This window comes from Bombus flavifrons, chromosome 4, assembly GCF_040668555.2.
Source record: "Bombus flavifrons isolate JBK064 chromosome 4, iyBomFlav1_principal, whole genome shotgun sequence".
NCBI lineage: Eukaryota > Metazoa > Arthropoda > Insecta > Hymenoptera > Apidae > Bombus > Bombus flavifrons.
In genome coordinates this window covers 964,779-979,665 of record NC_138445.1, presented here as the reverse complement: position 1 = coordinate 979,665, position 14,887 = coordinate 964,779, and the positions used below count along the sequence as shown (strand labels likewise).

Sequence of the window (14,887 nt, the reverse complement as noted above, 5' to 3'; positions counted from 1 at the left end):
ACAATTTGCCAACTATATGTTGTATCGGTGAATGATTTACATATTCTCTTATCTTACTTTTCTTTGTTTTCTATGTTTACAGACTGCTTAGCTTAAATTCATATAGTTAATTAAGTTTACATTTACCTTTGTGCTTGATCCTACATTTACTTAACTAAATTTTCACATACTTAGCTTACATGCCTATTAGTGAACATTTACATCATATAACACTTATTTATTTACATTTACAGAACACTTATTTATTAGAATGCTATACTTACTTCTTGCGCTTGTTAAAAACATTACAAAATAGTACTCTTATAATCCATGGTTTAGATTTACAGCTATTATATTTGATACTATATGTGTACGTAAACAAAAGTGCGTTCTGTATCCTCCTGTATCCCTGAATATCTTTTATTTATCCCTGTAGAATCCTTTTATCTTCATTGATTCTTGTATGTAGTAAAATATTCTTCTTGCATAGTCCTCAGTTTGTATTACCAGTATCTCTTCCATTGTTTCTTTTTCCTTCAAGTACAGTGCTCTTATTTGTTCATATAAAGGGCATTGCAATAATATGTGCTCTATGTTTTCTTCTTTGCACCTGTTGCACAGTGTGCGTAGTTGCTCTTTCTTTATTCCTTGGTTGTATCCTTCTTCCTTGCAATAGAACGTTTTCTTCCCAGTTAGTCTTCACCAAGCTGTTGTTCTTGTTGCCCTCAGTGGTATTTTAACATTTAAGTACTCTTCTTCCCTTTCTACATTCCCTTCCTTTAATTTCTCATACCTTTTGCTATATGATGACTCATCCACTCTTTCAATGTCCATTCTCTTCTTTTCTTCTTTTATTATCTTCCATATATTAGGTTGTCCGAAAAGTTTCTTTCCTTTTATAAAAAAATAATAGACGCGCAATGTTTGATATTAGTTTTATATTAGTCAGAACGTAATAATAGAAATATAACGAAAAATAGTTCATACCTAATTCAATAAAATAATATAAAACAGAAATTGTTGTTCATCTATTATCGCTTTATGAAACGAAAGAAACTTTTTGGACAACCCAATACTCTCTGTATTTGTTTCAAGCTCTTCTGCATTTTGCACTTTCTACGGCCTTCCACGTTCTGCTTTATTCAATAATTCCTCGAGTTTCGTGCACCAGTTGTACTTCCTACTTCTTGAATAAATACATTATAGTCGACCTCGTAGTCTCTTATCCGATACTATACTCGTGACGCCTACGCAGTTTCGTTCCCACTGTTTCAGAGTCTCTTTCATTCAAATTGGACAACCTACATAGGCATTCCGAGGACACATTTTGATTATGTTCATTCGAAATCTTGAACAGCTTGCAGCCTCCTAATATCAAGTGTTTAATTCTCTCACGTATCTCACAGCCTCCATTCGTAACTTTGTACAAACACTCGGACGAAATTCCCGTTTCCGTGTATGGGGCAGCTCGTATAATTGCGGACATAATCGCGTTTAATTTAATTAATATTTAAACTAAATAAAATTAATAATTTTAAAAAAATCTAAAGTACGTAAAAAGTGAATACGTTGTAGTTTTTACAAATTTATACCAGGACGCAAATTTTTCGGCAATTTTTTATTTTTGTGGCCACAATTAAGGGAATAAAAGTTAGATACAGGTTCGTTTTGTTTATTACAAATTATAAGTATATCATATATTTTCGTATATTGTAGACATATTTTTATATTACGATTGCCTACTCTACTCCAATTCCATATATTGCCTTACTTTTCTCATTCTTGTAATCTTTCACTTTTGTTATTAAAATATTTTTCCAATACTTCCACAATTTAATTCTTGCAATTGATAATTGAAATTGATAATAAGCCTGCCATATGTTTATCACGTGTGCTCAACATGTACTGTTGAATGTTGAATGATATCCGATTAAGAAGATTACTTTTTCCTTTCTCACGTTCCTTTAAGTAAAATCCATCCTCTGTAATTTTTGAAATTATATATCTAACGATTAAAATTTTGTTTTATCTACTTTAATTCACTACTTCAATTACCTTCACACTCGAGTTTCCTTTACGCTTTAAAGTGCAGTTTCATGAAATAGTTGAGCAGAAAGAAGCAGAGAGCTTATTCACAAACTTCAGAAGCCAATGGGTGCTACACCTTAAGGCTTATTCGCACGTAGCTACAGTTGGTTTCACTTTCATAAAAGTGGCCGCTGGACACAGTGGAATGCAACGGTACTTGAAGCAGTAATAGTAGTAGTAGTAGTAGTAGTAGTAGTAGTGTACCGCTCACTCCTCTTCAGAATTAGCATTGTACATTAAAAACTGGCTACCGTGTCGCGCAGTATATGCTAAGTGCACGCGTGATGTCTCACTGGAGTGTTATGTACATTCAAAGAATGTTAACGCTCTGGCAGAATGTATGTAAATGCAGCAATCGCTAATTGCAAGTCTCAGTACTTCTACTTGTAAACGATCGGGCAGAGAAAGAGAGAGAGAGAGAGAGAGAGAATTACATGTTCTTTTTGCGTACAAAAAGTGATATTATTTTAACTGCACCATTCCTTGCAATGATCGCAGATTATTGGAAAAAGCTAATGGTCGGAATAATTGAAAAACGTTGATAACGCGATACGTCGCTTGTGAAATATTTAAATTAGATCGGTAAAACGTTTCTCTCTTTATTGAATAAGAGTATTAAATATTGAATGACTCCGAAAATTTAACAAAACGATATGCATTCCTATAATCGTACAAGCAGTAATGATAGGAATATTCATTTTAATACTCTTTCAATTTAATACTTTAGTCTTTGATATCTTGTTTAGCCGATGTATCAGTTTAATTTTAATCGAGTAAGTGGCTTAGCTCGTTAAGTACTGACCAATGGTTTATCATAATGTTGGTACATTATTTATTGTACATTAATGTTAATGCATCTATTTCTTTGTGTTTCATAAAATCGTAAAGCCTAGATGCAGGAAATAATGACGATAAAAATACCAGGAGAATCTTAATAATTTTCTTTCGTTTCAAAGTTCATATGTCGACAACGGGTAATGCAAAAGACACGAGTTTGTAGAGATATGAAAACATGTCAGCTACAGGAGTATCTAATAAAAGATAGAATAAAAACCGCGTTTAAAGATTTTAATGTCACCTTTACACAAATCATAAAGGCTATAAACTAACAAACACGAAGATGGTACCCCGCTGGGGGTAGCCACCCACATGATAATCCAACAGCTAAAGAATTCTACCAAATGTCCAAATTGGACAAATTGTGAATGTGAAATATTAAAAAAAAAAAAACCTTTACAGCAGATAAAACAGATAAAAGCACAGTATGTTTCCCTCGATACCATGAAACATTTTTTTCTATCATCACGAATAAGAGAGTAATTATAAGTGACAAAGTTATAGTCTATAATTATAATTAGAAGCTATACTTCCGTATAAAAATAATTATTATACATGTCGGAGATGAAAGGACGTCGAGGCCTCCCTTTTGGAATATTGCGAAAAACCCTAATACCCTAGTCCAGACTTTTACTATAGCTACACTCAAATAATAAAACTAAAAAAAAAAAAAATAGTTGGGCTCAAGGTTTATAACGATGGGCTTGGGCTCGAAGTGACATAACGAGTCACTAAACGTAGCCACGGTCACGGGAGGGACGTGTACTTAACAGAGGTATGGAATAATTATATAGCTTTCCTTAAAAATAAAGATTGACTCGAGAGGTGGGGAGAGGACTATATAAGGGCTGTTCCACTTGGACTCAGGGAGAGTCTATTCAGAGCAGTTCGTTCAGATAATTTTTACTTGTACGTTGAGTCATACGCGTATCACATCGCATTCGTCATCCCGTTGACCGTGGATTCGTTATCGAACCTAAATTCATTGTCATCAACATCTCCACCATTCGATCACCGCTATTACTTGTAGTCTCTTATAATAACCACTTTGTATTAAAAACATCAGCTATAACCGCGATGGCAAATTCGAGCGAAGATTCGTCAAACGCCCAAAATTCCAACATTAACCCGACATACAATTATAAGTTACATTTCGATGTAAGTTGTGCATACACAAGTCGAACGAATGAATGCCACAACATCATCGTATTATGTACGTACCCAGGAAGAATGTTAATATACCAACTGACCAGATGCGGTGTTCACTGGTTATGAACACAAGTTGCAGCAACAAAATACACGTTAACCACGACTGAAATGCGGTCTATGGTTAACCAAAGAATCTTTTTGCGGTAAATCGAACTACGAAATTCGTTCCATCATTGACAATATATTCGGGTGGTTAATATCTACGGTTCCTAACAAATTCTCAAACCGAGATTGATATCCGACTGGAAGGATGGAAATCGCCTTGTTTAATCCATCAATGGCCTAGTCAGATCCAGTTCGTATTTTGTATTCAGGATTTATATAGATTTCGATTAGGTTTCATTTTATCCAAACGATACTGACGCATACGCTGTCAGGGACGTGCAATTATAGGGAAAATTCACTGTAGTGGTACCGGCAGATTTTTGCGAGTATTTCGCAAACTAAATCCGAGCGACGGTTACACGTATAGGAAAAAATTATTCAGAATCGTGGCCCCGGCAATATACTCAAAATCATCGAAATCGGCAAGATGATTGAGATATGGATAAGTAGCAAATGAATAATATTTATTCTACACGACATACAGGGTGGTTGGTAACTGGTGGTACAAGCGGAAAGGGGATGATTCTACGCGAAAAAAGAAATCGAAAATATAGAATAAACATTTTTCGTTTGAGGCTTTGTTTTCGAGAAAATCGACTTTGAATTTTCGGCCGGTACGCGTGCACTTTATCACGTCTCGTTATAACGGATCTCACTGTAGATCGTTGTCTCGATGGAAAAATTAAAAAAAAATTTTATTCTATATTTTCGACTTCTTTTTTCGCGTAGAATCACCTCCTTTCCGCTGTACCACCAGTTACCAACCACACTGTATATACGTATTACAACACGAGTATAAAGGTATGTATTATAATACACAGACCTTGAAATAAATATAATGATTTTCACGTACTATGTGGCGTTGACAAGTATCACGTTGATGTCACATCAAGATAAACACGTCACGGTTGTCCGAGGGTTAATGAACTAATTAGAGCAAAAATGCTGGAGGTTGAGTCGAGGATGAAAGCAGCGTTCACCCGCCGTATTTCCTCAAACTGAAGCAGCGTAAAATCGGCTTAAGTTTCGATTGACCTTATTGATACTTTAATGTACAGCTCGCGATTCAATAAACAGCCGATACGTTATCTAGGAGGAAAGCGTGGGCGCGCGTTGAAATTGTCAGCTTCTAAATCACACGTGGCAAAAGGTGGCGTGGCACGGTTACCATAACCCTGTTATCGTAATTATTGATTTCACCGTGACTGCAGCCTGTCATTATACGCGATGCCATTAACCTCGGTGGCATGACACGCTCGCGTGTACCTGTTTGCGTGCCGCGTCATTACATAGCTCGGTGACCACGGCTCAAATTAAGGATATGATATTTCTTATGAATTATTATTTAACATTCGATGAATAACAAAATAAATTTCTCATTTAATTAATCGCATTAACTGACCAGGGTGAGTCGCTAAATTGGAATTCGCCTCGAGCCGATCAGCATTAATTAAAATGCTGTTTTTCGCAGCTTCTTCGGGTCCGTACGAGACATGGATTCTCAGGAATGAGCTACGCCGAGGCTCCAGCGGCTCTCTATAAAAACTGTTCGACGCGATATACGAACATAATAAAACAGTTAAATACTATATACCGAGAATCACAGCGGTCGTCGCTTTCTTCTTTTATGCGTGTTCGTGGCCGCCCTTTACTCGGCGGATAGCGTTAAACCAGTCCACAACGAAAGATCTTAATTAGGTTTGCAAGGTTTCACGGAATGCGGACGATGTATCGAGAATCGTCGTTACACCTATACTCGGCTACGTTACCATATCTTTGCACGTCAGATCGTACCTGTTTAGTTAATTAACATAGAAATGACTTTTTAGCATTTCTATATGAAATATTATTGTACTTCGTTGGAGTTCGAAGTACTGGGTCGTCCGAAAAGTTTCTTTCGTTTTATAAGGAAATAATGGACGCACAACATTTAAAGATAAAGACTACAACGTTCGACAGATTAGGTTTCATGTTTGTATAAAAATACATTGTTGTAAGAGACGTGTCTGTAAAGGAAAGACACTTTTCGGACAACCTAATAATTTGGTAGAGCTCGTAGTAGAGTTTATTATGAGCATAAGATGATACTTCAGTTTCTTTCGTTTTATAAGGAAATAATGGATGCACATTTTTCGTTTTATATTACTTTATCGAATTACGTATGATCCATTTTGTTCTATCAAGATAAAGATTACAACGTTCGACAGATTAAGTTTCATATTTGTATAAAAATACATTGTTGTAAGAGACGTGTCTGTAAAGGAAAGACACTTTTCGGACAACCTAATAATTTGGTAGAGCTCGTAGTAGAGTTTATTATGAGCATGAGATGATACTTCAGTTCATATAAAAATGATCCTTGACGATCGTTCTTTGTCGTGAAACACTGTACCGAATATAGAGGTGTTTAAACAAACAATTGAAACTAAAATTGCAGAGTAGCTTTTTATAATTTCCACGTTCGTTCGCCTTCTGTTATGAATAACAATAAACAAACGTTTTAGCATAGGAGGACAATCGTGAGTAACTAGTAGATGTTGAGCTGATTGGTTCGTAACTTCTGTATTGTCTATAACATGGTTATAATATTCGTTGCAGACCATTAGAATTTATTTTTCGTATCTGATGGACACTGATCGTGAACGTGGAATTGTAGAATGATTATAATTCATCGTGTATTTATTCGATTGGAAATAATTGAATACGCAGAGGTTTGCAGATAGCATCCGCTAAAGAAGAAATAATTACCCACGCAAGCAGACACGAGAACAAACAACTCTCATCTTTTAATCAATCGGCAAAAACGCTTTGGGTAGAAAGTGGAGTAAAGAGGAAACTCAAGAGATTCCAACCAACAGACCTCCTAACGCGATTTAGTTGAGTTTAACTCAGCACTCGGTAAACATAAATAGCTAACAATAATCAAGTACTCAGTACGGCTATGACCTACCGAACAAGTACCTGCATATCAGCGTTCCATGCAAAATTTATTTATTGTCGTAATAGTATATAAACAACCTGGAAATTAAAAAGGAGAAGAAGAAATATTTCACAATGCGTTATCATTGCCATTGCTTTAAATTACACTTAAATTGACTGTAACAAAGTTCGTAATTATTTCCTGAATAACATACGAGTCTTGTCATTCTTCTTAATTTTTATCAGTTGTGGCTATTTATCAGTTGTAGCTATCGCTATTTTCTCTGATACCTCCAACGAAGTGAAATAGAATATTACGATCTTGAGATGGCCTTGGATTCCAAAATATGGTATCGATCATCGGAATATTAACGTGGAAAAATGATATACAGGGTGGTTGATAACTGGTGGTACAAGCGGAAAGGGGGGGGGGGATTCTACGTGAAAAAAGAAGTCGAAAATATAGAATAAAAATTTTTCGTTTAAGGCTTTGTTTTCGAGAAAATTGACTTTGAATTTTCGCTCGGTACGCGTGCACTTTATCACGTCTCGTTATAACGGATCTCACTGTAGATCGTTGTCTCGATTGACGTTATTTTTTAAATTTCTAAATTTTTAAATCTTTAAATTTTTAAATTTTTAAATTTTTAAATTTTCAAATTTTTAAATTTTTATTCTATATTGTCGACTTCTTTTTTCGCGTAGAATCATCCCCTTTCCGCTTGTACCACCAGTCACCAACCACCCTGTATATTTTTTAAATGAATGCAATAAATGACTGCAATATTTATCGTAGGAAATTTAGCGACCATAAACGCGTTACAAAAGGAATGTAAATATGAGGAACATAACTTGCGCAGGGTCTGGATTACATCAAGGCATTCAGAAACAACGTATATTTCCTCATATACTTTTAGAAAATGGGAACATTCGCGTTGCGAAATAACGATAAACAAATTCATTGCTCGCGCTGCTAAAACTGTTTCAGTGTCTCGGTTCGTCCTTAGATAACTAAAAATGTATTCGTATAATAAAAAGATTGATATACTCTACATGTTCGATGAACGTAACGTTGCAATTGTGTGTGCGCGTTACGAGATATCCAGAGAGACGTAAAAGATATTTTATAACGTTGAAAAGACTTTAAGAACTCGTGGGAAGATTGTAAGAAGAAAAGAAATAGATCTAATCTGATTACAAATGCTGACGATGCTTTTTTAGTGTTTATTCATTTTGAAAAAAATCCACTCACTTATATTCACGTTGTTACTGTTGGCACTGGATTATCTCGTGGTTCTGTTAATAGGATTACAAAGGAGAATTGTGAGCATTCTTACAAAATGTCTATAGTACAACATTTATAGCACGATGGCTAGTCCTTGTTTTCTATGAGCGTTTATTACCAGAAGAAATAAATTACAAATACATTGAATGTTCAGTTGCTGCAACACTCATCCAATTCGTATTAAATTATACAGTGAATCTGCAAGCTTATGAAAGGCCATTCAAAACGTCGAACATAAGAGAATACGATGAAACAAACTACTTGTATCAAACTATATGAAACGAACTACAGTGGATACGAATAAACATAAATTGCATTGCAAATCACAGGTGGCAACTGCGAACTAAACGTGTCAGAACAAATAAATAAAATAGAAGAAACAGTAATATAAAAGCAAGTTGGACAGTATACAACTTGGAGAAGGAGATTAAAGAATTAAACCGAAAATCAAAGATGAAAACTAGGATGGAAAGGGTCTGGCATGATTAGTTGCTGCACGTGAAAGTACTTTGCAAGCGTCAAACAACATTCTGTAACTTTAATGCAAACGAAAAATTAACATGTCGTTCCATCTGAAAAATTTTCATTTTTTATTTCTCCTCCTCCAAGGAATTTGTTATGCTCCAAATAATAAACTGTGGTATCCCATTTAATTGAAAAAAGCAAGCCTGCAGCAGTTTCAGAAAAGGTAGTTTGCAATGCTTTGTGCGATTCATCTTGTGTATTCGTTTCTATGCACATGAGATTTCAAATTGAACAAAGTACTTCGTTGTAATCATGAAAAAGTCACGCATCACTTACTGTTTCTCTATCTTATCTGGTTATTGTTGTTATTTATTATGTGATCCTAAATCCTAGGTGTCTTCCTAAGTCTAGGATGGGACTTGGCTTTCCATTAAATTAGGTTGGCATATATTTTGTGCGTGTAAAATGTTGTGTATCTATTATTTCTACATTTTCTTTCTAAAATCTCTAAAATTTCTTTTATTTATAAAACTAAAGAAACTTTTGGGACACTATAATTTTTTATTTTTGGCCTGACACTCCTACTTCGTATATTGCACATTAGTGTTCTATTCTGCGGATGTCATTCGATATCTACTCTTATCGCTAACATTCTACTTATGCCCTCTACTTATGTTCAAATTAATGGCTAAACCTACTTATTCGATCCTAATGTAAACTACTCCAAACTAAAGTACCTCGATCTAGAAACTATAGATTAGGCACCTTTCTTCCCAGTTTTTATTCAAAGTTTTCTTAACCAGTTCACAGGCGCTTCTTTTCCCTCTTCGCTTGGTAATTCTTATCTCTATCTTATCTAGTTATTCATTTGTGTTTATTTTATCAAGATCAGCCAATTGACTAAACAATAATTTGGGCATAGTAAGATAAGATGAAGTTGATCATTCTTCGACTCTGTACAATTTTCTCACTCAAATTTTACTTAACACGCATTTAGAAGTTTCAGAATTGTGCAATTTATCTCAAACAGATTATCGGAAAATTATCAAAATTGCTACTGACGTAATTTATTCCCATTCAAAGATACAACGAACGATTGTACTTACGTTACACGTTGCGTCGAATAATTTTCTGCATAGAATTCGTTCAAGAATGAAACAGGATAGCGTTTAATAAACGCTCGTGCGTCTAATACAGAACGAAACATTTTTTCCCCGTCCTACGTTTGCGCGACTGACGAGAAAGCTAAAGTTGTCGAAAGTTTCTTGACGAGCGAGTTCTCTAACGTTCGCCAAGCCTTCCGCAATTGATCCTGCTACATACTTGTGAACTTCTGGAACTGGCTGCGAAAACTAAATAGAAAGTTAAGTTCAATTTCCGGTTCGGCGTTCTCCAACTTGGAATTCTGTTGAGGACAGCGGTACGTCGTGACATGACGTAGGGCAAATTTAGCAAATGAATTGCGTCGAATGGCAACACGAACAAATTACGAGTCGAGAGTTCCAGCTCCTCTATGTTGGAGGAATTTCGTTAGAACTGGTCTTCAACTGAAAGATTACTACCCGAACTCTGTCTGTCAACTAGCTGGTTGGTTGCGGATATAAGGAGACGAAGGCAAGAGCACTCTTGCCGAGTCTTCAACACGTTCTACGACTAGTACGACGTCAGAGGCTTTGAATTGTTAATTTTGATTACCTTCGCGCCTCGTCGTACTTTGCTCCTGCCACTTGTCTAATGTACCGCCATTTGTGCCAGAGTTGAGTCACGTCTCTGGGTTTCAAGGTTGTTACCGCCATTTCCGGAGAGTCGTTAACGCTCTCCGCTATGTACCTCTTCATATATTCCGATTCCTCACTCACCCTCTTTCTCTCTGTTTTACTGCTCCGCTTTTAAAGCTTCTGCGAGAAGTGGGTCATTTTACGGTACTATAAAACGTAACCTATATATCAGCCACTTATTTGGTAAATCGGTTCACGTAGCTCTTGTTCAACTATGTTAGCCAAATTGGGGTTCGTTAATGGATCATAAATATACAGCTGGTATGATACTATGGAAATAATAATAATCATTTTTAATAGCATTTATATTTCTTTTAAACAGTTACGCGTTAATACAAATGATTTCGATACGGAAGCGGGGTAAGAACTACTTCAAGTAGACAAAATTGATGAGATTATACAGGGTGGTTGGTAACTGGTGGTACAAGCGGAAAGGGGGTGATTCTATGCGAAAAAAGAAGTCGAAAATATAGAATAAAAATTAAAATATTTAAAAATTTTTTAAATGTTAAAAATAACGTTAGTCGAGACAGCGATCTACAGTGAGATCTACAGTGTTATAACGAGACGTGATAAAGTGCACGCGTACCGAGCGAAAATTCAATGTCAATTTTCTCGAAAACAAAGCCTCACACGAAAAATTTTTATTCTGTATTTTCGACTTCTTTTTTCGCGTAGAATTACCCCCTATCCGCTTATACCACCTGTTACCAACCACCCTGTATATACTTTGATATATCGATGGAATTATATATCGTTCAAGTGCTTCAGCACTAAACTTTCAAAAATTCCAAAAATTCAATACTTTGGTCTGTGAATACATTCTTACTCTAACTCCAAACTACCTCTTTTATTATTTATTCTATTATTACTATCTATTATTATTTATTAAACTCTACCTCTAATCTTTTATCGAGTACTTGGGGTTTTTTAATTATTTTTCTCTAATTTAATAACGGTTCTTGTTTTTGAAAGTATATCGAAAAATATTGTTAATAATTAAAATATTCGTATTCGTATTTTATGCAATTGTTGTAAATTGAGAGTATGCTATGTTTAACTCGATAGTACTTAAGTTGACAGCATACACCTGTAACTAATTGCTATGCATGGAATTGATACTTGTTTGGTATTCATACAGATTCATCTTAATTACGTAATAAACGTTGTAAATATTTCAGTGAATAACTACAGAAAATTTAATCGCACACATTAAATGCACTCATTATTTGCACAATATTAAAATGACTTTCAGTTTTCAAAATAATTACAAGTGACTTGCTGATTTTTCACTTTAAACAAATAAATAAATAAATAAAATAAGTCTTCCAAAAGTACACGTGTATAATATACAAATATATAATTTGATAAATGCATAAATTAGTTTATATATATGTAATTGTCATTAATTACGTTTTATAATTTGGCGCTGCCTTTGCTAATTAATACAAACTTCTTGTTTCAGTTACTGCAAATCACCCGCCTCAAAGACCATGGATTCCATTGACGAGACCGAATAGGACGAGACCAACATGTAAGTCACAATGCATTTAGTATAAATTTATTACATATGGAAATTAATCTGAGAAATATAAATGATTTTCTTAAGAAACTTGATCATTTCCAAGATCGAACCTAATTTGTTGGAAGTATTAAATATTATTTGTAATGCACGTGTGCTATTTAGAAAGACAGCGATATTAACTTGTTAGCAAGTTTCTTCCTGTAAGAATTTTGTCTATGAAAACTGTCTGTTAAAACTGATAGAGAAAATTTGAATTGAATTTTCGTTTCGTAAACATTTATAAAAATACGATATTGAAAAATGTCGCAATTAAGGCATCACAGTATGTTTCTGTAAAATTCATTAAAGCAATTTCAATTATTATTGGAAGTCCAGTTTTATTTCAATTATTAAGATAAAATTGCAAAGTCAACGAATCGTCGTTTTGTATTTCACGATACCTTTAATAATGTATATGATATGCATGTTTGAACAATAATTTAAAATATAATTAAAATACTTGTTGCATTGACTAAATGTAATGAAACGAAGTTTTTATTCTTTTACTTTTCCACATTTTCCATATTTATAATTCACTAAAGAACACGTAGTATCCGAAAATATGAGAATTTAACAATGAGTAGCGATTAAGTGATATCATATGTATCTTAATTAATATGTTTCATGCTATGTGAGCCACAGGTGGCCCATGCTGTATTTTCTATTTAAAATCTTGATGTTTGGAGTATAAACAGCTATAGTAAAACTGTAGTTTTACCACAGATACATGTAAATATACGATAAAACAAAGCCATCGCTTTTTTTGGAATTTATTACAAACTTTACGGTATGCTGTACTACTTAATGCTAATATTTCTGACTTTTTTAAATACATAATACAAATAACATAGACTCAATGATATTCGATACTATCCTACGCTTTTTACAGTAAATGTAGCTTTGTAGGATTTTACATAGTAATTATGTCATTGCATATAAGCTTCCTATAACTTTCGGTGGAAAAAACAAACTTCACATTTAGCCAATGCAACAAATATTTTAGCTACATTTGAAATTATTGTCCGAACATGCACATCATTGTTGAACGCAACTCAAAATACATAATGCATAGCGATTTGTTAATTTTTCAATTTTATCTTGTAGTAACCAAAATAAAGCACTGCTGTCTTTTTTAATGATTTTTCAGCAAACATTTTCTGATACTTTAGTTACAACGTTTCCATGATTATATTTATAAGTAGCTACAAAACGAAAATTTTTTCAAACGAATTTGACGCAGACGAGTTGCTCTCAAGATTAGTTTGTTGCTTTCCTTTTCATTGCTAAATCACTTCACTCTATGACAATAAGCAAAGGTACGTGTGTCTGTATCCCATTACCCATCGTCTCCATGTTATCCAATCTAAAACTTAGCATAAACATTTATAAAGACACCGGAAATTGCTGTTCGTACATCGATCATATTCTTCACATCCCATTCATATCGTTGAATACATCGTGAAATGTATAATAAATTGATGATAATAGAATAATTTAAAGAAATACATTGGTATCGATATCTCTGTATATAACAATTGATAACAATATTGATTGATTGAAATAACAATAACAATTTCGATAGATAATGAAATAATAGATAACATATATGCGTTTAAAGGGAACATGTATGTATGATACAATATAAAACATGAAATGGAGAATTTCTATTGTTCATACTTACGAATACGTAATTGCACACATAATTAATCGCTAATTGTCCGTAAATATTTGAAATATTTTACAATAATAAGCTATCTGTTTATCCTGCAAACATCAACCGTGTAAACAGAAAGTATAGTACATGTAGGCCACCTGTGGCTCACACAGCATGGCACGTTAGTTAAGAAACATACGTACAATATTATTCATCCACTGTTTACTGTTAGCAGCTCATCATCTTCTTTTCCTACTTATATTAAATAGAATACAAGCATCAGCCACATGTCTAGTACTATACGTCATCTTTCTTTTTTATTGTGTGTTTAAGATCAACGTGTAACTTCTAAGATTATTAATGACCAGGTGAGAATGCTCAGTGAGACAGAACACATAATTATTGTAAAGCAATATCTTTCAGAAAATCTGGAGCTTTTTTGTCGGAGTCTTCTTTTTATAGCATGTTATTTAGTTTTATAGTTTGCCAGGTCATGCTGTGCCCTTCTAATATTCTAATTAAGATAGGCAATTAGGATACCTTCGATGAAGTTCAATATGCCTTAAATATCACAAATATTTAGCTCAGTTTTGATAACAAGGTAGAGTCGTGTCTTATTCTTAATCGAGTTAATGTTACTTGATCTTTTCCATTCAACAGTAAAGCCAGATTGTCATCATTTATATTGTTACAGACTTAGCGTAGCTTGATAAGTCTTAAATTTCTCTATTCTTCGTTCCATCACTCTATTATTCCTCTAATGAAGTACTTTTGAAGATCTTTGTAGAATGTAAATTTATGATTTGTACTGGAAATATTGGGTTGGCATTGGGTTATCACCTAATGACAAAATCCGCGATCACTTAGTTGCCAAACTCAATAGCCAGGGGTGTTGTTGAGTACATCTTTGTTTACGTATATCAACACACGTGTTGATGCGAATCACGATGATGCCTCTCAGCGCAATCATTTCCATAAAACTGTATCACACACGAACCACATTA

General features: G+C 34.2%; 2 protein-coding genes across 9 annotated transcripts in view; one reads left to right on the top strand and one right to left on the bottom strand.

Moving 5' to 3' along the window:
• twin (CCR4-NOT transcription complex subunit 6-like twin) overlaps nt 1–14,887 on the top strand; it is a 196,169-nt gene that overhangs the window by 153,426 nt on the left and 27,856 nt on the right. For all 8 annotated transcript variants that reach the window (XM_069111721.1, XM_069111722.1, XM_069111720.1 and 5 more), the window contains one exon: nt 12,131–12,199. Coding sequence is in view for 3 of the 8 variants with exons in the window: in XM_069111720.1 (XP_068967821.1) it covers nt 12,131–12,199 (69 nt within the window). In the remaining 5 variants the exon portion in view is untranslated. The remainder of the gene's footprint in view (nt 1–12,130; nt 12,200–14,887) is intronic.
• Nucleotides 1–14,887, bottom strand: part of LOC138179192 (small ribosomal subunit protein uS3m-like) — a 270,513-nt gene that overhangs the window by 251,161 nt on the left and 4,465 nt on the right. The gene's annotated exons all lie outside the window — the stretch shown is intronic.